This window comes from Staurois parvus, unplaced genomic scaffold, assembly GCF_062004578.1.
Source record: "Staurois parvus isolate SC_StPar_1 unplaced genomic scaffold, SC_StPar_1.0 ptg000604l, whole genome shotgun sequence".
NCBI classification, from domain to species: Eukaryota; Metazoa; Chordata; class Amphibia; order Anura; family Ranidae; genus Staurois; species Staurois parvus.
In genome coordinates, this window is record NW_028318400.1 from 3,533,473 (window position 1) to 3,561,001 (window position 27,529).

The 27,529-nt window shown below is 40.3% G+C and overlaps 1 protein-coding gene and 1 pseudogene across 1 annotated transcript; both read right to left on the reverse strand.

Moving 5' to 3' along the window:
* Positions 1-564: 564 nt before the first annotated feature.
* LOC149449790 (interferon-induced protein with tetratricopeptide repeats 5-like) lies at positions 565-9,781 on the reverse strand. Its single transcript, XM_089692743.1, has 2 exons — positions 9,740-9,781; positions 565-3,085 (listed from the first exon to the last, which is right to left on the reverse strand). The coding sequence occupies exons 1-2, from the start codon at positions 9,742-9,744 to the stop codon at positions 1,648-1,650; spliced, it is 1,443 nt and encodes a 480-aa protein (XP_089548869.1). The 5' UTR covers positions 9,745-9,781; the 3' UTR covers positions 565-1,647.
* A 9,385-nt stretch (positions 9,782-19,166) lies between these two features.
* LOC149449791 (antiviral innate immune response effector IFIT1 pseudogene) lies at positions 19,167-21,603 on the reverse strand (annotated as a pseudogene).
* Positions 21,604-27,529: the final 5,926 nt, after the last annotated feature.

A 27,529-nucleotide genomic window follows, 5' to 3' on the forward strand; every position in this document is an offset into this window, starting at 1 on the left:
GCTGCTGGCACATAGATTGTAATCCCACGAACTGGAAAATATTTGTGCAAGATGCAGCTGAGAGTGGCAACTGGCAGCGCGGTGCGAGATCAACTGGTCCTTCGGACATGAGTTGATGAGAAGGGCAGGGGTCGGGCATTGTGTTCCATCACACTCAGTGATTGGTTTGGCTCTGTCACATGAGGCTTACCTTATGAAAGTTCTGATCAGTGTGCCTTGGAGCTTACACTTAGTTGTCTTTCCTCACTTCCAGTATCTGAATACAGGGGAAGGGGAGCAAAGGAAAAGTAAGTATGTGCTGCTGTGGAGAGGAACATTAAAATGAACCTGTTGCTTTGCTTTTCATGTAAAAAGTACAAGTTCATGTTAAATATTTTACTAGCTAATGTGCTGCTATTATATGTCAGATTAGCTACTGAAAATAATATTAATGGAATGGTTGTTGGCAGTAAAGTGAAAGATATCAGCTGATAGTAAGACATCCATCAGTTTGGAATATGTTTAAGATACCCTTGTAATGCAATTGCAGTAGTTTATATTGTTTATATGAATAACACAAAGACATTCAGAGCAATTTTTTTCTTTTATCTCAGTGATTCGTTGATTGCAATTTTTATTATCTAACAACTTTTTAATACAAGCAAATGTTACAATACAGTGAAAGCCAGAACAACACAAGACAGTTAAGAAGTACCAACATGTACTAAATCATTAAAGGCAAGTTGATTATTATTGCTCTAAAGAGATTTCGGTGGCATGATGATTATTATTATTATGTTGCTATCCTGTACTTAATCACAGCCAGCACTAAAATCACCAGTGTCACCGTGACTAGGGGGAGTGGTGACATCACTCTCTTAATCATGTGACAGTGGCGGAAGGAGCAGAGAGTGAACGTCGGCAAGGTAAGTAGGTCAGGGGGTCCCTAGCAGAGACATTGTGGCTGATTTACTAAAGGAGTAGAAGCTGTTTATTTTGTAAAGTGATTTTTCCCTTTTCAAAGAAATTTTAACTTAGCTTAGTGAATATGTTCACTTTGTAAAGAATACCCAATCACATGCAATAGAAAAAAAAATGTTTTTTTGCTTGCACATGATTGGATCATTTGAAATCAGATCAACTACACCTCATTCACAAAACTAAGTGAAATTTCACTTTGCAAAGTGAACATGCTCCACTCATTTAGTAAATTAGCCACATTTTGCTCTGCATGGGCAAGCTGACAGTGTTGATTTAAACAACTTATTAACTGGCCTTACTCAGTAATTCAGCAGCCATTGCTCTCGTACAGTTTTGAAAATGAGAAATAGGATCGGATTATCTAAGGGAATTGGAAAGCATTCACTGTTTCATAAAATGGATCCACAATGAATTTCCTAAATATCTAATTGACAGAAAAATTAAGTAAGCATAACTTTACAAGATTTACACTAATATCAATTTATTTTGTTGTAAATCATTATTAGTTAATATCAGCAGACATATGCAATAGGGCCTTGCCAAAATTATTACAAAGTGTAGTAACCATAGCCAGGTTTACATTTACAATATTAGAGCAGTGAAGATCAGATCAGATCAAATAATGACTTCTATATCTTGATGTAGTTAGTACATTCTCATCTTCTAATTTTATAGAACAGTATTATGTCATGATAATGTGGCTTGCAAAGCAGAACAAGCTTCTAAGTACTCCTGGTTGTTTGGATCCATTAGAAGGGCTTTTTCATAGTACTTCAATGCTGCGATGTCCTGTCCTCTTTGCTGGTGGATGTACCCAAGCAAAGCATGTCCAGTAGCATCCATTGAATTTTTGGCAATCATGGTTTCAGCAAGACTTTGAAGTTCACGTATGGCAGTTCCTCTAAACCATGTTTCACTTTGTATCTTTATCACTTCCTTAAAATGCCTCACTGCTTCAGACTCTGATTTTCTAGAATTCATTAAATATTGTGCCCAGCTGAGATGGAGCTCTTGGTACTGTTCTGATCTGATATCATTCATAGTCAGTGTTTTGTCAAATTCTTCTTTTGCCTTTTGGTGTTCATTTGTTTTCATGTATACAGTAGCTAATAAAATGTGTGCTGCTACAGATGCCTTGTTTAGTTCAACAGCTTTTTCTGAGTAAAATATTGCATTTTCAATAGCTTCAGCTTCAGCTTCAGCATTTTGCTGCCTATTGTAACGGGTGGGCTTTCTTATCAAACTTCTGTAACACTTGCCAAGTTGATAATGTACAGGACTGGAGGTAGGAGTTAAACTGAGTACTTTCTTAAAAATTTCAATAGCTTTAATTGCCTGTCTATTTCGTCTGTAAAATGTTGCCACATATCGAAGAACATAAGGGGATTCTGGCTGTTCTTGTAGAGCTTGTTCTATTAACAAAGCTCCTTGATCATAGTTCTTAATATCTAGATATTTCAAAGCAAGCAGAACCTTCGCCACTGTATCTGTGGGATTTAATTTAACAGCTCTTTCCAGGAGTGGAAAAGATTTGTTTTCTGTGTTGCTACTGAAGCTGAAACCTTCCATTCTATACACAGCCATGGCAAGGCCTGAATTTGATTCTGGATCTTCTGGGTCACGTTCTAGAGCTTTTTCAAAGCACTCAGCAGCCCATTGATAGTATTTTCCTGTAAAGGATAAGTAAGTCCAGCCTTGTTCACCATATATGTCTAACAGAAGAATGTTTTTCTTTGGAGGAGACTCATATTCCTTTAAAATGGTCTCCACCTTTTCAGCATAGGTCAAACTCTTGATAAACTGGTTCTGGTGGTAGAAAACCCAAGCAAAGTTACCATACATGACAGTTCTCTTAACATCTGCGTCTTCTGATTTGCTGGACTCTTGGATCAGTGCCTCAGCTTTTTGGAGCTGGAGCAAAGCTTCTTCATGGTCTCCTTTGAGATGCTTCAGGTAAGCCAGGAGGTTATACATCCTGTGTTTGAGTGCATCTGGCAAAAAGACAATCTGGTCATTTAGCCTTTCTTTCACATTATCAATGTCTACATCTTCTCCAAGCAGGTTCCAAGTAAAATGGCATTGAATTTGCAGTAGACGATCCATCAAGGAATTCTTTAAGATGTCACTGAAAAGTTAAACAAAAAGAAAACCATGTATTGAAAAGAGTAATGAATCATTAAGTGAAGACATGTTCCAGGGTTATAAATGAATGCCACATGACTGGCTAACTTGCCATAAAATCTCATTGGAATTATACTGTATGTTGTTTGATTCAAAACATGTTATTATTTGAGGTAGCGGGAATTTACACTAACAATAAATTCAGAAAGTGAGTAAAAAAATTGCACAACAGTTATCAGTTTATAAAATAAGTAATGTGTTACTGTCCACAGCAGCCTACTAATCTTCTGTGCATTCATTCTAAACCAATGTTCTATGGAACCCTACGGTTCTTCTTGAGTTTGCTATGGGTTGAGCATTGATGAATTTCTGTCTCTCGTAATCATAGACATTAATGATCTTTTTAGCTATCTGTGTGAAGGGCAGTCTTCCTACTGATCAACAAAGTAAGAATTCCACTTTTCAACAGCCCATTTATTATATTGCAGGTTCCCAATTCTTACATGTGATGGCTACGTTAGTTTTCTTTATTAGGCTTCCTCTCTTCTGTTTTCATCTGGTGATCCAGGCAGTAAATCTCTTGTTTTTTTTTTTTTTTTAAAAAGAACAAGCTCTCATGCAGACTGTATCAGTGTACAGAGATGAGACAAACCATTTAACACTGGCAGTGGTGCTTACAATTATCAACTTTTATTTCTTTATGTAAAACCTTTGTCCCAAAAGGAAAAAAACAGTTTGCTGTGACTGACTATAAAGTATGAGCGGTAGTTTGGCTTCAATGTGTTAGTGTATTTAAATCTGCTAGCACATCTAACACTACCTCCCCCCAGACTGACAATGCTGCTGTCTGTTGTACTCCCTGTCATGTTTCACATGACTGTCATATTGACTGTCATATGCCTTTAAATGTTTTCAGTGTTTTGTCTCTGCTCCTCCCTCTCCTTTAGGTTAGCTAATGTTGCATAGGTAGCCCTCCCCCCTTCCCAGAGATGCATTGCAACAGCCTCATGGCAAGAAGCAGAAGCAGTATTTTCTTTCGACCTATCAAATGTTTCTTTTAAGATTCTCTCAGTTTATGGAATAAACTTTGCAAGATCTGCAAGATATCATTCTGATTGAGTCACTGACTGTGGACCCCAACTAAGGTTGAAGTTATCACTATCTCATCACGACTGTAAGTTACAGAGATCACACTATCAATGCTTAGATTGGACACACAGAACACCCCCTGTGCTCATTCATCCAGAGTGGGGGTATAGGATGTGTAATACTGTCCCAATCACCAGGTGAAAAAGGAAAAAAAAGCTATAAAAAATGGAAAATGAATGTAGCTACCACATCTAATGATTGGTAAGTTGCCATACATTACATCTTTGGTTTTGGGTTTAATACCTGTTTAGGTAAGGGGGCATTCCTACACTGAACACCAATGTTGGGGAACGCTATCATTAATACTGTGTTTCTTTTCTGTCCATTTTTAATATTCATTTAATTTCATGAATATTTCTAAAAATAATTTTGTTTTATGGGGGGGGGAATAAAAATGATTTTTCTGGGGGTGTCAAATACTCAAGGCATGTGGCATTCTTTATTCTTTTGTTTATTATTATAGTTACAACTCATGGATCACACTAATGTTCCATGAACAGGGATAAGCTTAAGATTCAGAACAGATTTATTCTGCAAGTGAATGGAATTCTAACGCTATATTTCTGCCATTGAATGGAAGTAAAGTCTAGTTACATGGTCATTTTTTTTTGTTTGTTTTTAGGCATGCACAATTTTGCCTTGTTGATAACTATAATTTTTTGGACCTTTGATAGAAAGTTGAACTAAACTTGCTATCCTCCGATCCACCGAGGACAGCTTCATCTTAGTCTCTTTTTATATCTGCATTTGCCATGGTGCTGCATGTGTGATCAGCTATAACACCAGCCATTTCCAGGGCATGAAAGAATGCCTGATTGCTTGTTGGCAGGTGCAATTAGCCCGTGTCACAACCTGGTTCACCTGCTGGTGGCACTGTGCTGATCTGGGCAAAAATCTGCATTTTAGTGACCACCAGCAGGTGTCTCCCAGCAGTCAGCAGGTTCCAGCAATCACTCCACATGGACACACCTGCTGGGAGGATACTTAAGTTCCACTTCTGCTATGGCTCCTTGCGTCTGTGTTTTGGCTGATCCTGCCTTGTACCCTGTTTGCTGTGCTGTGCCAGACTCTGTTGCTATTAAATCTCACTTATATGGTCTGGTCCCAGTTTCTTGGTGTAGCAACATATATCTAAAAACACAATAGAGTATGCGCCAAATAAGGAAAGGTCAGTGACATATTAGGACTAAAAGTCTGTGAGTAAAGTCCATGAAAGGAAGGAGGGTAGGGAATGATAGTTCATTCAAAGTGTTACTAAACCCCGAACCCTGCATTCACTATATCTGGTCTCCCAAAGTACACAGAACATGGAAATGCAATTATTTTAGTAAATATAAACTGCTAAATACCTTTTCTCATCAGCAGTTAGAGCAGTCTTGTGACTTCTATCAGTGTCCAGCTGAGCACTAGTTAATATTGTCTGAGGATTTTTCATTCTGCTCTGAATGTCCTATGAGGCTGCATGACCCCTGACCCTCTGTCTGGACAGTGCTGATTGGCCCTGTGCTGATCACATGCACCCTCCCAAAAGGAAAAAACTCTATAGCCATACACACTAAACTGAGCATGTGCAGAGTTACTCCTTGAGCTCTGCTCTATCAGCAGATGGATTGGAGACTGTGGAAGAAGGGGAGGATCAGAGAATTCAGGATCAAACAGCCTTTTACACAGTACGGATGTTTAACCCCTTAGGTTCCACAATGAGTATAACAAGCATGCTTTACTGCATATGCAGACTGATTTTACTGTTGTGGGTTTAGTAACACTTTGAGGCAGTGGATCTTCAGAGCAGAAGCGTAATCCATGTATACAAATGGAAGACAAAAGCAGAAAAAGTGCCTCTAAGTGTAGTATGACAAAACCATTTATTGTAAAAAGGGTGTGGCTCACAATTAGCCCAGCAATTCCCAGCAAGTGGCTGAGGTTTGGGATTTTCCTGCCCCCCCCCCTACCCTGGTGCCCTAAGGCAGCTAGCTAAGCAGCCTTATGCTGGTCCCCAGCATAAAGCTGCTTAGGCAGCTGCCTTAGGGCACCAGCGTAGCTGGGGGGCAGAAAAATCCCAAGCCCCTGCCACTTGCAGGAATTTCAGATTTTTAAAATACCTGCTTTCCGACGATCCCCTTTATTGTCCTCCTGAAGCAGCTGAAAGCAAGCATCTCCTCCTCGCCCTCCCACCAGCATGCAGCTGCTGCAGGAGGAGAATCCAGGAGACTAGTTCTAGTAAATGCCTCCCGCACTGCCCCTCCCATCCTTGTTCCTCCTTGGCCCCTCCCCCAAGTGCTCCCCTTTCAAAAGGGCTCCTAAAAAAATTGTGAGAAATATAAAAATATAAAAATGTAAAAATAAAAACTACTGACACCATCCACTGACCTACTGACACCAACCTCTGCCCTACTGACACTGTCCATTTCTCTGCTGACACCATCCAATACTCTACTGACTGACACCAACCTCTGTCCTACTGACACCGTCCACTGCCCTACCGACTGACACTCATTTATTTTTAAGGTAAGCTAAGTTTGTATTTTTACAGTGACATTTGTTTAGTTATATTTTTCTACATTTTCCTTGCTATTTGCCTTGCTAGTTTTTTTTTTTCTTTTTAAATGGCTCTGAACACAGATGATCTTTGATCTCTTTCATGTTGTTCAGGTAGATCTCCACCTCTCAATGGTTGCCTACCCCTGACATAGAGGGTTTGGGGAATATGTACTTTACAAAGTTTGCTTACAAGGAATATATCATTGTTTGATATTTTAGTTTAGCTCACAAGAAGTGACAAGGGCATTGCAATTTTGGCAAGATCAATAGGTATTTTTCTGTATTTGCTGAAAATGTTCTGAGCCTGAAAATGAATGCAGTCATCACATCTAAGGACTGCTAAACTGCCATATGTTGCATTTTTGTTCTTGCTTTAAAATGTTGATATACTGCAAAAAAGAATGTAGGCAAAGCACACAACCCTGCCACAACCCATTACATGGAGAATTAATACATAGAAAATGATAGACCCACTGGTAATTTTTGGTACTTTTTTACACTGGTTTTTGAAATATATAAATGCAGCAATTTAATAATTGGATAAAAAATTGAGCACAGTTAAAAACACAGTTTTATAATTTACAGTTACACAATAGATACATAGTGCATTTTTACATAGGTACATATACCACACCAAAGTAAGGGTCAAATAAAAAGGAAAGGACAGAGGGATTTTGTTACAAAAGATGGACAGTCCCTCTAATTCAGAGACAGTTGGGAACTGTGTACTCCTGGTTATATAGTATGGGCCCATATAAAATACACAGATCTGCAGTATATGTAGCAGTGACATGGTTTGTAAATGAGTTGGTTACAAGAAATTCTCAGCATATTTTATTTGCAACTTTGTTTTTTTATGCTTGGTATACCAGTAGATTAAAATGGAAAGACAACCTATTGCTATTGTGGTCTCCCTATAAGGTACTTTTTCGTTATATGATCCCCCTCTGTCAAAGATGAATGAAGGAGAATGTAGTGAAATATGACTCGATCAGCAGGTGCCGCTGTCAGTAGACAATGTCCCAGTGCTGTTTAGACATACAGTATATTGCCAAAAGTATTGGGACGCCTACCTTTACACGCATATGTTCAATATTGAGTTGGCCCACCCTTTCTAGCTATAACAGCTTCAACTCTTCTGGGAAGGCTGTCCACAAGGTTTAGGAGTGTGTCTATGGGAATGTTTGACCATTCTTCCAGAAGCGCATTTGTGAGGTCAGGCACTGATATTGGACGAGAAGGCCTGGCTCGTAGTCTGCACTCTAATTCATCCCAAAGGTGTTCTGTCGGGTTGAGGTCAGGACTCTATGCAGGCCAGTCACGTTCCTCCACCCCAAACTCATTCACCCATGTCTTTATGGACATTGCTTTGTGCACTGGTGCGCAGTCATGTTGGAACAGGAAAGGGCCATCATCCAGCTGTTCCCACAAATTTGGGAGCATGAAAATGTCCAAAATGCCTTGGTATGCTGACACTTTAAGAGTTCCCTTTGCTGGAACTAAGAGGCCAAGCCCAACTGCTGAAAAACAACCCCACACCATAATCCCCCCTCCACTAAACTTTGCACTTGCCACAATGCAATCAGGCAAGTACCGTTCTCCTGGCAACCGCCAAACCCAGACACGTCCATCGGATTGGCAGACAGAGAAGTGTGATTCCTCATTGCAGAGAACACGTCTCCGCTGCTCTAGAGTCCAGTGGCGGCATGTTTTACACCACTGCATCCGATGCTTTTCATTGCACTTGCTGATGTAAGGCTTGGATACAGCTGCTTGGCCATGGAAACCTATTCCCTGAAGCTCTCTATGCACTGTTGTTGTGCTAATCCGAAGGTCAAATGAAGTTTGGAGGTCTTTAGCTATTGACTCTGCAGACAGTTGGCAACTTCTGCCCACTGTGCGCTTCAGCATGTGGTGACCCCGCTCTGTCATTTTACATGGCCTACCACCTCATGGCTGAGTTGCTGTTGTTCCCAGTTGCTTCCACTTTGTTATAATACCACTAATGCAGGCTATAGAAGGTTCATTTATCAGCCGATTTTTCGTCCGAAAGAATAATCGGCTGATTTTCGCACTGTTAGTGGGCAATGGCATCGGCCGATTTCCTCCTCATTTCTTTTATCGGTCATGCTGGAAAATTAGCGAAACACAGATGATTTTCGCAATCATTGGTGGCAACAGAACGACTGGTGTTTCATTTTTCAGACAAAAAAATTGGCCTATAAACGTCCTCTATGGCCTGCATAACAGTTGACCGTGGAATATTTAGTAGCAAGGCAATTTCACAAATGACTTATTGCACAGGTGGCAACCTATTCACTCTTGAATTCACTGAGCTCCTGAGAGCGACCCATTCTTTCACAAATGTTTGTAGAAGCAGTCTGCATGCCGAGGTGATGATTTTATACACCTGTGGCCATGGAGGGGATTGGAACACCTGAATCCAATGATTTGGAGGGGTGGCCCAATTCTTTTGGCAATATAGTATATCTTTGATATAATCCTTTTACAGCACAAAAGCAGATGCAAAAGGGCATCTGATCCCTTGATTGCAGTCATACATGTGCACAACATCATGTAGATCCAAATCTAGGTGCAGGGAATGTATACATGGATTTTTCATTATTGCTTTTTTTTTTAAGTACAGCCAGCACAATCCATTGTCTGATAATGCAGGAGAATAAAACATAAAGGGACATTATGCAGTGGCAAAATAAAAGTAATATGCAAAATTGAAAATATTTATATATTGTATAATACTTAAAAATGTAAGGTCACAAAATAACGCATGAAAAAGAAACACAAAATGTGCTTATTTTACAGCTATGTAAAGCAGAGCCACATAAAAAAAATAAATGCATCCCTTAGCAAACAATATGAGTATGTACACAGAGATGGCTAGAAGATACATTTAAAGCTCGAAGTGTCTGGTCACTGCTGGCACTTTGGATGATAATAGTTTATTTACCTCATTCTGCGGTGTTCGTCTTCGCGTGTATTGTATGTGCTGTTGTCGAGCTTCCTGATGTACCTGCTGGATGAGATTCCCTATATAAAGTTACGTTCATACCATGTGACCATGTCCCATGATGATAAAATGAAGAATGGAAAGTGAAACTTGGTGCTTGCAGTGACATTTCCAGAGCAGCTACTGTCAGACCTGGGGGTGAAAAGGGGCTTCACTAGGGGGCTACTGTGAACATTTAACCCCTTCATGTCTGAGCATTTTTACCCCCTTCCTGTCCAGGCCAATTTTCAGCTTTCAGCACTGTCACACTTTGAATGAATGACAATTGTGCGGTCATGCAACACTGTACCCATATTAATTTTTTTGCATTTTTTTGAGACAGATAAAACTTTATTTTGGTGGTATTTATTCACCAGTGGGATTTTTATTTTTTTTTGCTATATAAATGAAAAAGTCCAAAACATTTTTTAAAAAGTGTTTTTCTTATAAAATTTTGCAAATAAATAACACAGGTCTGCAAAAAATTTTTTTTCAAGAGCTGTTTTGGTTATTCCATGTAATCTTTATGTTTGTTGGTGCGCTGAATCCAAAAATGACCTCCATTTTGTCATAGGACATCACGTTTCCTGACAATTTAGGTAACTATGTTAAATAAGGCAATACCTCAAAATAAATGGAAATAGACTTATAAAATTACAGTTTTATTACACTTTTTTCATGAAAATCCTTTTTTGAACTGAAATGAGCTCACCTACACACACTAAACTCGATTCTTCTTCCCTGTGAGGCTCCTCTTGGTGCATTTACGCTTGTGAGTAGCATCTGGAATGTCTCTCTGAAGCATCCAACAGTAGTCTGCCATCATTGTAATGCTCCATTTTGCCTGGTATCTCCTTTCCATCTCTTTAATGTCTTTGTGGAATCGTTCACCTTGTTCCTCACTCACAGCTCCCAAATTTTCAGGAAAGTAGTGAAGGTGGGACTGGAGGAAACTCAAACTCATCAGGCAACCTAAAGCTTGAAATGGTTTCAGCATTCGTCCGACGATCTTTTTGTAGTGAGGATCTTTGTTATTGCCTAAAACTTTCTGTACGACTTCTTTAAATGCAATCCACCCTTCTTTTTGAGGATCCGTCATGGTATTGACAAACTCTTGATCAACTATAAGCCTTCTAATGTCTGGTCCGACGAACACACCTTCCTTCAATTTTGCCTCCGACAGGCCTGGAAACTTGGTGACCAAGTGTTTGAAGCATTCTCCATCTCTTGGAAGTGATTTTACAAATTGCTTCATCAATCCCAATTTTATGTGGAGAGGTGGTAGAAGAACTTTATGGAAAGGTACCAAAGTTTCTCGGAGGACATTTTTTTCACCAACTGTTAGCACCCTCGGCTGCCAACTCTTCTTTGCCAACTCTTCTTGGTCCAGTGATTTTGTCGGTCTGGACTGTCCCATAGACACAGAAATCAAGGGTATTTGGTATCCCACCCACTGGATTCTTCAGGAAAGATTAACCCCTTCTACCATTACAAGCACAGACTCAGGGCTGAGGCTTACACATACAGCATGCTGCTGAGTATCCCAGTAGTCAGACATGTCACTCAGAGCAGCACTTGTATTCACCCCCTTTGCAGGGGGGGAGGGGCAGAGATTGTTTACCTGCAAATAACAACAAAGGGCCAGAAGAGAACTAGGGAAATGAGGAACTAGAATTTGTTTTCGCTAAAACTTGCTTAGCTTATGTATATATTGCTGACCATCAGATTTACAGTGCTATATTTTTTTTACATAACTCGGACAACCCCTTTAAGGTTTTTTTGACATTTTATATCTTAAATGCACTTATGTGAATTAATTAATAGTAATTTAGACTTTAAATCTGGTTTTATTTGTTTTCAGCACACCAAAATACATGGAAGTTAGATGAAAATAATCAAACAGCTTTTTAGTCGCAGACCTGTGTAATCTTTCTTCATAAATCTTGGCCAAAATGTATTCAGTTATATGTTAATAAAAAAAATAACTCAAATTTGTTTATAACCAAAAATTATAATCTTATATAACCATAGTGATACTGTACTACTTGTGGGGGGTGATGAAGATTTTTTTTTTCTACACTGATTGCTTTTACACCCATAAAAGCTGGAAAACAATCATTTCTCCTCTCTGGCTACATTCTTGCAGCCATTGAGAAATACTGTGTGAGCTGCCATTGGTCACATCTTGTCACATGGTACAAGGCTTTTGTGAATAGCCCTGCACCATGTGATCTCTGTGATCATTCACAGATTTCACAAGTAGTAAGCAATGATGTCAGGAAGTGACATCTTGCTTAATACTATTCATGTGATCACTGATTGGCCAATCAGTGATCACATGATTGGGACCTCACACCGAGGTCCTGTACAGCGATCGGTGTTCGCACCGGATCGTGGTGCCGCGCACTCTCAGTGAGCGAGCACAGTCCAAAATGGCGGGCGCCATTTATGAACGGCAACCCGCCCCTGCACTGTCCCCTTCTGGCCATTTATATACATGGGCTGAACGGGAAGTGGTTAAACATAGAAAATCTGAGTACATTAAAAAAACATGCAATCATCACTGCAATATTAAGAATTGCAGAGGTCACTGTTGAAACTGACTCTGTACCCCCATGTGTCATTTCAGCTAAAAAGAGCTGACATCAGACATATCCAAGGAGATTTCAGAATTGCTGTCGCTGGTCATAGATTCCATTTGCAGGCTGTTCAGTAAGAAAAATGTGTTTAGCTGTCTTGACAATTCAGTAGGGTTAAAGAGGCACAAAGAGACAAAAAGTGAGGGTACATCTCTCTAATGCGGGGTCGGCAACGAAAATATGAAAAGTTCATTTGTCCAGCTCCTCCTCCCGTCCTTCATCCTGAGCCCTGCTGTCTTCCACTCTCCACTGTGCACTGAGAATGTAAGTAGCAGTGGAGGAGGCTGGGGGAATGGGGGGCAGAAGACATTGCTGGGTGGGGGGGGGGAATGGGGGTCAGAGGTCACTGCTATGGGGGAAATGGGGGGCAGAGGACACTACTGGGTGGGAGGTGATGTGCAGAGGACACTTCTATGGGAAGTGACCTCTGGCCCCCTTCCCACCCAGCAATGTTCTCTGCTCCCCCCCCCCCCCACTAGCAGAGTCATCTCTCCCTCCTTTCCTCCCATGGCCAGGTATTTTAAAAATCTGAATTCGAAGCAAGTGGCAGGGGATTGGGATTTTTCTCCCCCCCCCCCACCCTGATGCTCTAAGGCAGCTGCCTAAGCATCCTTATGCTGGCGCAAGGCATGCAGTTGCTTAGGCAGCTGCCTTAGGGTACCAGGCTAGCTGGGGGTGGGGGCAGAAAAATCCCAATCCCCTGCCACTTGCATTCAGATTTTTAAAATACCTGCCTTCTGACAATCCCCATTATTGTCCTCCTGGAGCAGCTGGAAGCTAGCATATCCTCCTCGCCCTCCCACCAGCATACAGCTTCTGCAAGAGGAAAATCCAGGGGACTGGTTCTAGTAAACACCTCCCCTGCTGCCCCCCATGCCCCTCCCATCAGTGTTCCTCCTTTTTTTCTGTTCCCTGGCCACTCCCCCAGTGCTCCCCTTTCAACAGGGCTCCTAAAGAAAGTGTGAGAAATATTAAAAAATAAAAATGTAAAAATAAAAACTGACACCATCCACTGACCTACCGACACCAACCACTGCCCTACTGACACTGTCCACTGCTCTGCTGACACCATCCACTGCTCTAGTGACTGGCACCAACCTCTGACCTACTGACACCGTCCATTTTTAAGGTAGGCTAAGTGTGTTTTTTTACAGTGACATTTGTTTTATTAAAATTTTCTACATTTTCCTTGCTATTTAGTTAGATCTTGCTAAACCCCGGTGATCTTTGATCTCTTTCATGTTGTTCAGGTAGATCTCCATCTCTCAAAGGTTGCCTACCCCTGCTCTAATGGAACCATCAATAGCAGTAGAACCCAAACAGAAGTCCTAATTCTTCACCACACTGTCCAAAAATAGAAATGTGTTTGGTTTGACATAGACTTTAATGGGTTATTGATTCAATAGAAAGTGCAATATTTCACAGCAAAGAGAATGCCAAAAAACTTGTCAAAATTTGGAGACAAGGACAGCAATTTCCCAGAGAGCATTTATTAAAGATTTGTTAATTCCATAATTATTATGACAATCACACATGCAGAACAACATGGGAAAGTCAGGAAGTGCAATTCAAGTGCAGAGAAAACATTACAAAAGAATAAAGGGTTAACAGACAAAAAATTGCTCTGTGATTTCACTGCTTTTTGATAAATTGATGATACGTTCTATATTGATATAAGATCATTTAACTAGTTCCCCTCTAAGGCACTTTTTTTTTCATGTTTGCACACGTTAAAATCTGCATTTTGGCTATACAAAAATACTTAAAACTGTATAATATATAATGTAATTTCTGAATATAGAGGCATTTTAGAATAAAAAAGATGGGTGTTGCAATTTTTTACATTTCACAGTGTTTGCACAGTTGTTTATCAAATGCATAAAGAAGGGGTTGCATTAAGTAAATAGATACCAAACATATCGATTCTTAAAATTGTGTGTGCCTGTAATATGGCGAAAAACTATAGCAAACAAAATTCTCCTTAGGTAACACTCGACTTTACAAATTGTAAATTTAGAACTAACCGTGAATTATGGTCATAGAATTATTGCTCTCATTTTGTTGTATGCAGCGATACCTTACAAATGCGATGCAGGTACGGCTTACATATGTGTATGCACCATGTGCTACGTTTGCATCTTCAGCAGTGTGCAGGGTTATGCTTAATGTTATAAATTAAATTCTATTATCATTTTATTTTTTTATTTTTTATTTACCCTTATAGCTGTCACAAGGGAACTAACAAGCCCCCTATGTAATAGCATTGGGTAGATGACAGGTACTCTTTATGAAGAGTAGACCTCCAACCCCCAATGTTTCCCCTGCCATCCACAGCAGCAAATCCAGGACAGATGTAGGCATATGCCCACTTTTGGGGTGCACCTCTTGGTATTGTATTGCACTTTGTAATGTATTAGTGAGTTCTGTTAGCAGGCTGCCCAGGGGGTTAGGTAGGGGTTAAGGCTGCTAACTCCCGGGTGTTCATAGATCTGCCCTCAAGGGGAGACAGCCTATCTGGGTCTTTTGGGCCTTCCACATGGGAGTTGACAGAAAGCGGTGATGCAAGATGTAACTCTACCAAGAACACGTAGTTTCCCTTTTGGAGTACCCAGTCAGGGTAGTGGAGCTGGAACATGGACCTTTCATAAGTGACTTCACTTCTGCTTAGAGGTATGACATGTGCAGGGCAGGTTAACTGGAACTGTTATGAAGTGGTAAAGAGACTGCGTCCTATTAATTTTGTACATGAAAGAAGGTTTAGCAAATGTTCCCGAAGTCAGCAAAATCCTGGTCTGAAGTTCTTTAAAAGGGGTGCATTAGGGTACGTGGCACATAGAAAGAACAGGGCCTGTAAAACAGAAGGGGATGAAATGGAGAAGATAGAGAGCCACCATGTAGGGGTTAATCATGCAGTGGATTTGGTGGACGATATGGCTAAGATGTCACTGCTATGAGTAACCAGGACTGGTGAGAATGCTGATCAGCGGGAAGGTAATACCAGGGAATGAGGAGGCAAGTCAGAATGGGACACAGGCTTCACAGTAAAGTGCTTAATGTATAAAATGTATCTGTGCAAGGCAAATGACTTGTTTCTAAGTTGGGGTACCGCCTTAATGCTGTTTCTCACATGGCCCTGTACCTATTTCCTGGGCATTAGAGAGCACGTTCGCAAAGGGTCCCTACCAGGGGCGGACTGACCATTCGAGCACTCGGGCACTGCCCAAGGACCCGGGGTCAGTAGGGGGCCCCATGAAATGCCCCTAGTACCCTTTTATAGGCTTTTTTGGGTGTGCTTTGAATGTGGGCAAGGACACAGGGGCCCCGTGATCCCCTATTGCCCGGGGGCCCCATGAGTTGCCAGTCCGCCCCTGGTCTCTGCATTGGGCAAGATGGCCCACCCACACAGATCATACTTGACTAGCTGCTTCCCTGGCTACATTCAAAAACACTTGATGTTCCCTATTCTCCTCCTGTTACTGCTAGATATCCTGAGACTGTTTGTTGTGGTCCCAGGCTCCCGGGAACCACTGAGCGGGAACCACAGCCACACGGAACACTGGAGCCAGCTGAACAACATAGTAGCAAGTTCATGGCTTCTTTTGCAGCTATCATCTTGTTTTAAACCCTGTACTCTCTTGGAGAATATAATGTGTATGTATTTATATGCAGTGTATATGTATTTTGTATGTAGAGTGTGTGTAAGTATGTTGTAGGTGTATGCAGTGTATATGTTCCATGTACTGTATGTATAAGCAGTGTGTATGCATGTTGTATGCAGTATGCATGTATGTGTATGCAGTATGTATGTAAGCTGTGTGTATATGTATGTATGATGTATGTACGTTACATACACCTTACCCCTACACTCTGCATTAGTCACTCCTGGCCCCTACACTCTGTACATAACACACTCAGCATTATGCACATTACAAACCCCAGACCTCTGCACTATGTAGGTTGTATAGTTCCAATTTCTGCACTCTGTATTCAGATTCAAGTTATAATCTCCCCACTGTTAGCACAATGTTGCCACAGCAATAATTTGCAGCTGGGTACTATGCTTTTAGCCCAGCCCCCTAATCAGCCTCCTACTCTGCCCACTTTCCCAGAAATCTGATTTTCAAAAGTTCCCAGATATGCACATTCAGTGTTGTGAAAAAGTATGTGCCCCTTCCTGGGTTTTTTTTTGCCAATTTGTCAAACTTAAATGCTTAAATGATTCAGATCGTCAAGCAAATTTTAATATTACACAAAGTTAACCCAAGTAAATACAAAATGCAGTTTTTAAATGATGATTTCATTTATTAGGGGCAAAAGGCTGGCCAAACCTGCCTGGCCCTATGTGAAAAAGTAATTGCCTCCTAAACCTAATAACTGATTGTGCCACCCTAGGTGGCAACAACTGCAATCAAGCATTTGTGATAACTGGGAATGAGTCTTTCACATCGCTGTGGAGGAAGTTTGACCCATTCTTCTTTGCAGATTTGTTTTCATTCAGCCACATCAGAGAGTTTTCGAACATGAATGGCCTGTTTAAGATCATGCCACAGCATCTCAATCGGATTTAAGTCTGAACTTTGACTAGAACACTCCAAAACCTTCATTTTGTTTGAGCCAGAGATGGACGTGCTGGTGTGTTTCAGATCATTGTCCTGCTGCTTAACCCTTGAGCCTGAGGTCACGAACTGATGGCCAGATATCCTCCTGGTTTAATATGCAAAAAAAAACAGGCGGGGGGAAATACTTTTTCACAGCAGTGTAGCATACCTTTAAAAACAGCTAAAAATTGCAGCTTACCTTTCTACTTTTCAGGAACAAATGACTGAACTGGCTGAGAAATGCTTGCAGTCAACCATTACATCTACTACTAAGAAACAACATAATAAATATAAAAAAATGTGTGAATGGGAACACATAACAAACATATAATGGGGGTTTTGTCACTATATAACTGCAAACTATTAACCAAAACATTCACACATCAATAAGATTAGTTAGATCAAGCTGATCTATTACATGTTTAAAAAATTTAGAAAACTATAGCATCAATCTAGATCAGCCATTCTCAATTAGGGCTCCATGGAACAATTGGGTTCCTTACGAGATTGCTGGGGGTTTCTTGAGCTGTGGCTGAGTGACCACCCATTTGATACAGTTCCAGGGCCAATACCACTTGGCAGAGTCAGCAGGATGATAACAGGATCTCTTTATCTTTCTGCAAGGGTTGCATTCTGACCACCTCTACAAGGGGGCATTCTTTCTACTAATGACCAGTGTAAAGGGCATTTTCCCACCTACCCCAATAGTTAAATTTTAAACAGGGGTTCTCCTAGACCTGAAAATTATTTCAAGGGTTCCTGTGGGAAAAACAGGTTGGGAACGGCTGAGCCGGAAAAACAGGTTGGGAAAGGCTGAGCCGGACCTTAAAATTCACTTTCCAACCCTTGACTCTAAATTTAACTATATTAACCCCTAACCTGCCCCTAATGCTTGCTAAGTCCCTAAACATTTATGTTTACCCTATCAAGTAAATTATGCAACAGTGACCTTTAACATATCAGTGAAAGATGCAATAGTTTCCCTTTAAGCCCCATGTACACGGACACTTCTGAACGATGGAAACTGACTGCTGGAAAACGTAGGTTAAAAAAAGTCTGTTCAGCCTCATTTGCATATCGTGTTTATGCGCGTTTGTGTATAGAAGCCATCTTGTTAAGCCTCAGCCATTTTGTCTCTTTTGTCCTCCCTCCTCCCTCTTGAAATGGAATTTATAGCTGTAAGTTGAATGGAATTCAAAAGGGCCTCTTATCTTAAATAAAACATAGATAGATGAAGTTCCAGGGCTGTAAACTGCTAATTAGCCTGGTGCAGGAGGAATGCTTTGAAAACCACTTTACTCTGCCCGATCGTAAAACAATAACTCAGTCAGTCATGACCAGTTAGACCATTAGGGCTAGAGCGTGCCATAAAATGTCCATTCCATATGTAGACATTTCACATACAATTCATAAGGTTCAGCAGGAACTGGGCACATTAATTTTAGGTATATATTTGTATAGATAATTTTAATGTGAGTCAAACAAGGCCATACATGACTATATTAGCACCTAGGAGAGAGAAGAAAGCAGCCTCTTACCTCCTGGGTGACAAGAGTATGCTGTGTTTGGTATCCCTGGGTTTGAAATATAATTCTGAATATTAATCTGCCAGTTGCTAGAATACCACCTGTACATACTGGGAGTTATTAATATTGGTATGAAACTGCAGTTGGGACTTGGTCATAACCTTGGTTACCTTCCAGCACCCATCCCAAAACTGGATGATTGGTCATTTGTTCTCAGACGACACCCCTTTAATATCATAGAAAAAGACTGACAGGTCTGGAGAAGAGTGCTCTCGTTTAAGAGCAATCAGGAAACATTTAACGGACCTGAGAGCCAAGGCAATATTTTTGTTTGGACAATTGGACTTTGCAAAAACCAAGGACATTGCAAGTATTCTGCCTTCTAAACTCCTTTCTTTTATTTTTCTGTTGTTTTATTGTTCTCTTTATATCTTTGTAACATCTTTTTCTGTAAATATAATATTAATGGAATGCATTATTGGTTGTTGGCAGTAAAGTGAAAGATATCAGCTGATAGTAAGACATCCATCAGTTTGGAATATGTAGAACAATTGAGAAATGTTGAAGATACCCTTGTAATGCAATTGCAGTAGTTTATATTATTTATATGAATAACACAAAGACATTCATAGCAATTTTTCTTTTACTTCAGTGATTTGTTGATTGCAATTTTTATTATCTAACAACTTTTTAATACAAGCAAATGTTGCAATACAATGAAAACCAGAACAACACAAGACAGTTAAGAAGTACCAACATGTATTAAATCATTAAAGGCAAGTTGATTATTATTGCTCTAAAGAGATTTCGGTGGCATGATGATTATTATTATTATGTTGCTATTCTGTACTTAATCACAGCCAACACTAAAATCACCAGTGTCACCGTGACTAGGGGGAGTGGTGACATCACTCTCTTAATCATGTGACAGTGGCGGAAGGAGCAGAGAGTGAACGTCGGCAAGGTAAGTAGGTCAGGGGGTCCCTAGCAGAGACATTGTGGCTGATTTACTAAAGGAGTAGAAGCTGTTTATTTTGTAAAGTGATTTTTCCCTTTTCAAAGAAATTTTAACTTAGCTTAGTGAATATGTTCACTTTGTAAAGAATACCCAATCACATGCAATAGAAAAAAAAATGTTTTTTTGCTTGCACATGATTGGATCATTTGAAATCAGATCAACTACACCTCATTCACAAAACTAAGTGAAATTTCACTTTGCAAAGTGAACATGCTCCACTCATTTAGTAAATTAGCCACATTTTGCTCTGCATGGGCAAGGTGACATTGTTGATTTAAACAACTTATTAACTGGCCTTACTCAGTAATTCAGCAGCCATTGCTCTCGTACAGTTTTGAAAATGAGAAATAGGATCGGATTATCTAAGGGAATTGGAAAGCATTCACTGTTTCATAAAATGGATCCACAATGAATTTCCCAAATATCTCATTGACAGAAAAATTAAGTAAGCATAACTTTACAAGATTTACACTAATATCAATTTATTTTGTTGTAAATCATTATTAGTTAATATCAGCAAACATATGCAATAGGGCCTTGCCAAAATTATTACAAAGTGTAGTAACCATAGCCAGGTTTACATTTACAATATTAGAGCAGTAAATATCAGATCAGATCAAATAATGACTTCTATATCTTGATGCACTTAGTACATTCTCATCTTCTAATTTTATAGAACAGTATTATGTCATGATAATGTGGCTTGCAAAGCAGAACAAGCTTCTAAGTACTCCTGGTTGTTTGGATCCATTAGAAGGGCTTTTTCATAGTACTTCAATGCTGCGATGTTCTGTCCTCTTTGCTGGTGGATGTACCCAAGCAAAGCATGTCCAGTAGCATCCATTGAATTTTTGGCAATCATGGTTTCAGCAAGACTTTGAAGTTCACGTATGGCAGTTCCTCTAAACCATGTTTCACTTTGTATCTTTATCACTTCCTTAAAATGCCTCACTGCTTCAGACTCTGATTTTCTAGAATTCATTAAATATTGTGCCCAGCTGAGATGGAGCTCTTGGTACTGTTCTGATCTGATATTATTCATGGTCAGTGTTTTGTCAAATTCTTCTTTTGCCTTTTGGTGTTCATTTGTTTTCATGTATACAGTAGCTAATAAAATGTGTGCTGCTACAGATGCCTTGTTTAGTTCAACAGCTTTTTCTGAGTAAAATATTGCATTTTCAATAGCTTCAGCTTCAGCATTTTGCTGCCTATTGTAACGGGTGGGCTTTCTTATCAAACTTCTGTAACACTTGCCAAGTTGATAATGTACAGGACTGGAGGTAGGAGTTAAACTGAGTACTTTCTTAAAAATTTCAATAGCTTTAATTGCCTGTCTATTTCGTCTGTAAAATGTTGCCACATATCGAAGAACATAAGGGGATTCTGGCTGTTCTTGTAGAGCTTGTTCTATTAACATACCTCCCTGATCATAGTTCTTAATATCTAGATATTTCAAAGCAAGCAGAACCTTCGCCACTGTATCTGTGGGATTTAATTTAACAGCTCTTTCCAGGAGTGGAAAAGATTTGTTTTCTGTGTTGCTACTGAAGCTGAAACCTTCCATTCTATACACAGCCATGGCAAGGCCTGAATTTGATTCTGGATCTTCTGGGTCAAGTTCTAGAGCTTTTTCAAAGCACTCAGCAGCCCATTGATAGTATTTACCTGTAAAGGATAAGTAAGTCCAGCCTTGTTCACCATATATGTCTAACAGAAGAATGTTTTTCTTTGGAGGAGACTCATATTCCTTTAAAATGGTCTCCACCTTTTCAGCATAGGTGGAACTCTTCATAAACTGCTTCTGGTGGTAGAAAACCCAAGCAAAGTTACCATACATGACAGTTCTCTTAACATCTGCGTCTTCTGATTCGCTGGACTCTTGGATCTGTGCCTCAGCTTTTTGGAGCTGGAGCAAAGCTTCTTCATGGTCTCCTTTGAGATGCTTCAGGTAAGCCAGGAGGTTATACATCCTGTGTTTAAGTGCATCTGGCAAAAAGACAATCTGGTCATTTAGCCTTTCTTACACATTATCAATGGCTACATCTTCTCCAAGCAGGTTCCAAGTAAAATGGCATTGAATTTGCAGTAGACGATCCATCAAGGAATTCTTTAAGATGTCACTGAAAAGTTAAACAAAAAGAAAACCATGTATTGAAAAGAGTAATGAATCATTAAGTGAAGACATGTTCCAGGGTTATAAATGAGGGCCACACGACTGGCTAACTTGCCATAAAATCTCATTGGCATTATACAGTATGTTGTTTGATTCAAAACATGTTATTATTTGAGGTAGCGGGAATTTACACTAACAATAAGTTCAGAAAGTGAGTAAAAAAATTGCACAACAGTTATCAGTTTATAAAATAAGTAATGTGTTACTGTCCACAGCAGCCTACTAATCTTCTGTGCATTCATTCTAAACCAATGTTCTATGGAACCCTACGGTTCTTCTTGAGTTTTCTAAGGGTTGAGCATTGATGAATTTCTGTCTCTCGTAATCATAGACATTAATGATCTTTTTAACTATCTGTGTGAAGGGTAGTCTTCCTACTGATCAACAAAGTAAGAATTCCACTTTTCAACAGCCCATTTATTATATTGCAGGTTCCCAATTCTTACATGTGATGGCTACATTAGTTTTCTTTATTAGGCTTCCTCTCTTCTGTTTTCACCTGGTGATCCAGGCAGTAAATCTCTTGTTTTTTTTTTTTTTTTTTTTTAAAAAGAACAAGCTCTCATGCAGACTGTATCAGTGTACAGAGATGAGACAAACCATTTAACACTGGCAGTGGTGCTTACAATTATCAACTTTTATTTCTTTATGTAAAACCTTTGTCCCAAAAGGAAAAAAACAGTTTGCTGTGACTGATTATAAAGTATGAGCGGTAGTTTGGCTTCAATGTGTTAGTGTATTTAAATCTGCTAGCACATCTAACACTACCTCCCCCCAGACTATCAATGCTGCTGTCTGTTGTACCCCCTGTCATGTTTCACATGACTGTCATATTGACTATCATATGCCTTTAAATGTTTTCAGTGTTTTGTCTCTGCTCCTCCCTTTCCTTTAGGTTAGCTAATGTTGCATAGGTAGCCCTCCCCCCTTCCCAGAGATGCATTGCAACAGCCTCATGGCAAGAAGCAGAAGCAGTATTTTCTTTCGACCTATCAAATGTTTCTTTTAAGATTCTCTCAGTTTATGGAATAAACTTTGCAAGATCTGCAAGATATCATTCTGATTGAGTCACTGACTGTGGACCCCAACTAAGGTTGAAGTTATCACTATCTCATCACGACTGTAAGTTACAGAGATCACACTATCAATGCTTAGATTGGACACACAGAACACCCCCTGTGCTCATTCATCCAGAGTGGGGGTATAGGATGTGTAATACTGTCCCAATCACCAGGTGAAAAAGGAAAAAAAAGCTATAAAAAATGGAAAATTAATGTAGCTACCACATCTACTGATTGGTAAGTTGCCATACATTACATCTTTGGTTTTGGGTTTAATACCTGTTTAGGTAAGGGGGCATTCCTACACTGAACACCAATGTTGGGGAACGCTATCATTAATACTGTGTTTCTTTTCTGTCCATTTTTAATATTCATTTAATTTCATGAATATTTCTGAAAATAATTTTGTTTTATGGGGGGGGAATAAAAATGATTTTTCTGGGGGTGTCAAATACTCAAGGCATGTGGCATTCTTTATTCTTTTGTTTATTATTATAGTTACAACTCATGGATCACACTAATGTACCATGAACAGGGATAAGCTTAAGATTCAGAACAGATTTATTCTGCAAGTGAATGGAATTCTAACGCTATATTTCTGCCATTGAATGGAAGTAAAGTCTAGTTACATGGTCATTTTTTTTGTTTGTTTTTAGGCATGCACAATTTTGCCTTGTTGATAACTATAATTTTTTGGACCTTTGATAGAAAGTTGAACTAAACTTGCTATCCTCCGATCCACCGAGGACAGCTTCATCTTAGTCTCTTTTTATATCTGCATTTGCCATGGTGCTGCATGTGTGATCAGCTATAACACCAGCCATTTCCAGGGCATGAAAGAATGCCTGATTGCTTGTTGGCAGGTGCAATTAGCCCGTGTCACAACCTGGTTCACCTGCTGGTGGCACTGTGCTGATCTGGGCAAAAATCTGCATTTTAGTGACCACCAGCAGGTGTCTCCCAGCAGTCAGCAGGTTCCAGCAATCAGCCCCACATGGACACACCTGCTGGGAGGATACTTAAATTCCACTTCTGCTATGGCTCCTTGCGTCAGTGTTTTGGCTGATCCTGCCTTGTACCCTGTTTGCTGTGCTGTGCCAGACTCTGTTGCTATTAAATCTCACTTATATGGTCTGGTCCCAGTTTCTTGGTGTAGCAACATATATCTAAAAACACAATAGAGTATGCGCCAAATAAGGAAAGGTCAGTGACATATTAAGACTAAAAGTCTGTGAGTAAAGTCCATGAAAGGAAGGAGGGTAGGGAATGATAGTTCATTCAAAGTGTTACTAAACCCCGAACCCTGCATTCACTATATCTGGTCTCCCAAAGTACACAGAACATGGAAATGCAATTATTTTAGTAAATATAAACTGCTAAATACCTTTTCTCATCAGCAGTTAGAGCAGTCTTGTGACTTCTATCAGTGTCCAGCTGAGCACTAGTTAATATTGTCTGAGGATTTTTCATTCTGCTCTGAATGTCCTATGAGGCTGCATGACCCCTGACCCTCTGTCTGGACAGTGCTGATTGGCCCTGTGCTGATCACATGCACCCTCCCAAAAGGAAAAAACTCTATAGCCATACACACTAAACTGAGCATGTGCAGAGTTACTCCTTGAGCTCTGCTCTATCAGCAGATGGATTGGAGACTGTGGAAGAAGGGGAGGATCAGAGAATTCAGGATCAAACAGCCTTTTACACAGTACGGATGTTTAACCCCTTAGGTTCCACAATGAGTATAACAAGCATGCTTTACTGCATATGCAGACTGATTTTACTGTTGTGGGTTTAGTAACACTTTGAGGCAGTGGATCTTCAGAGCAGAAGCGTAATCCATGTATACAAATGGAAGACAAAAGCAGAAAAAGTGCCTCTAAGTGTAGTATGACAAAACCATTTATTGTAAAAAGGGTGTGGCTCACAATTAGCCCAGCAATTCCCAGCAAGTGGCTGAGGTTTGGGATTTTCCTGCCCCCCCCCTACCCTGGTGCCCTAAGGCAGCTAGCTAAGCAGCCTTATGCTGGTCCCCAGCATAAAGCTGCTTAGGCAGCTGCCTTAGGGCACCAGCGTAGCTGGGGGGCAGAAAAATCCCAAGCCCCTGCCACTTGCAGGAATTTCAGATTTTTAAAATACCTGCCTTCCGACGATCCCCTTTATTGTCCTCCTGAAGCAGCTGAAAGCAAGCATCTCCTCCTCGCCCTCCCACCAGCATACAGCTGCTGCAGGAGGAGAATCCAGGAGACTAGTTCTAGTAAATGCCTCTCCCATCCTTGTTCCTCCTTGGCCCCTCCCCCAAGTGCTCCCCTTTCAAAAGGGCTCCTAAAAAAATTGTGAGAAATATTAAAATATAAAAATGTAAAAATAAAAACTACTGACACCATCCACTGACCTACTGACACCAACCTCTGCCCTACTGACACTGTCCACTGCTCTGCTGACACCATCCAATACTCTACTGACTGACACCAACCTCTGTCCTACTGACACTGTCCACTGCCCTACCGACTGACACTCATTTATTTTTAAGGTAAGCTAAGTTTGTATTTTTACAGTGACATTTGTTTAGTTATATTTTTCTACATTTTCCTTGCTATTTGCCTTGCTAGTTTTTTTTTTCTTTTTAAATGGCTCTGAACACAGATGATCTTTGATCTCTTTCATGTTGTTCAGGTAGATCTCCACCTCTCAATGGTTGCCTACCCCTGACATAGAGGGTTTGGGGAATATGTACTTTACAAAGGTTGCTTACAAGGAATATATCTTTGTTTGATATTTTAGTTTAGCTCACAAGAAGTGACAAGGGCATTGCAATTTTGGCAAGATCAATAGGTATTTTTCTGTATTTGCTGAAAATGTTCTGAGCCTGAAAATGAATGCAGTCATCACATCTAAGGACTGCTAAACTGCCATATGTTGCATTTTTGTTCTTGCTTTAAAATGTTGATATACTGCAAAAAAGAATGTAGGCAAAGCACACAACCCTGCCACAACCCATTACATGGAGAATTAATACATAGAAAATGATAGACCCACTGGTAATTTTTGGTACTTTTTTACACTGGTTTTTGAAATATATAAATGCAGCAATTTAATAATTGGACAAAAAATTGAGCACAGTTAAAAACACAGTTTTATAATTTACAGTTACACAATAGATACATAGTGCATTTTTACATAGGTACATATACCACACCAAAGTAAGGGTCAAATAAAAAGGAAAGGACAGAGGGATTTTGTTACAAAAGATGGACAGTCCCTCTAATTCAGAGACAGTTGGGAACTGTGTACTCCTGGTTATATAGTATGGGCCCATATAAAATACACAGATCTGCAGTATATGTAGCAGTGACATGGTTTATAAATGAGTTGGTTACAACAAATTCTCAGCATATTTTATTTGCAACTTTGTCTTTTTTATGCTTGGTATACCAGTAGATTAAAATGGAAAGACAACCTATTGCTATTGTGGTCTCCCTATAAGGTACTTTTTCGTTATATGATCCCCCTCTGTCAAAGATGAATGAAGGAGAATGTAGTGAAATATGACTCGATCAGCAGGTGCCTCTGTCAGTAGACAATGTCCCAGTGCTGTTTAGACATACAGTATATTGCCAAAAGTATTGGGACGCCTACCTTTACACGCATATGTTCAATATTGAGTTGGCCCACCCTTTCTAGCTATAACAGCTTCAACTCTTCTGGGAAGGCTGTCCACAAGGTTTAGGAGTGTGTCTATGGGAATGTTTGACCATTCTTCCAGAAGCGCATTTGTGAGGTCAGGCACTGATATTGGACGAGAAGGCCTGGCTCGTAGTCTGCACTCTAATTCATCCCAAAGGTGTTCTGTCGGGTTGAGGTCAGGACTCTGTGCAGGCCAGTCACGTTCCTCCACCCCAAACTCATTCACCCATGTCTTTATGGACATTGCTTTGTGCACTGGTGCGCAGTCACGTTGGAACAGGAAAGGGCCATCATCCAGCTGTTCCCACAAATTTGGGAGCATGAAAATGTCCAAAATGCCTTGGTATGCTGACACTTTAAGAGTTCCCTTTGCTGGAACTAAGAGGCCAAGCCCAACTGCTGAAAAACAACCCCACACCATAATCCCCCCTCCACTAAACTTTGCACTTGCCACAATGCAATCAGGCAAGTACCGTTCTCCTGGCAACCGCCAAACCCAGACACGTCCATCGGATTGGCAGACAGAGAAGTGTGATTCCTCATTGCAGAGAACACGTCTCCGCTGCTCTAGAGTCCAGTGGCGGCCTGTTTTACACCACTGCATCCGATGCTTTTCATTGCACTTGGTGATGTAAGGCTTGGATACAGCTGCTTGGCCATGGAAACCTATTCCCTGAAGCTCTCTATGCACTGTTGTTGTGCTAATCCGAATGTCAAATGAAGTTTGGAGGTCTTTAGCTATTGACTCTGCAGACAGTTGGCAACTTCTGCCCACTGTGCGCTTCAGCATGTGGTGACCCCGCTCTGTCATTTTACATGGCCTACCACCTCATGGCTGAGTTGCTGTTGTTCCCAGTTGCTTCCACTTTGTTATAATACCACTAATGCAGGCTATAGATGGTTCGTTTATCAGCCGATTTTTCGTCCGAAAGAATAATCGGCTGATTTTCGCACTGTTAGTGGGCAATGGCATCGGCCGATTTCCTCCTCATTTCTTTTATCGGTCATGCTGGAAAATTAGCGAAACACAGATGATTTTCGCAATCATTGGT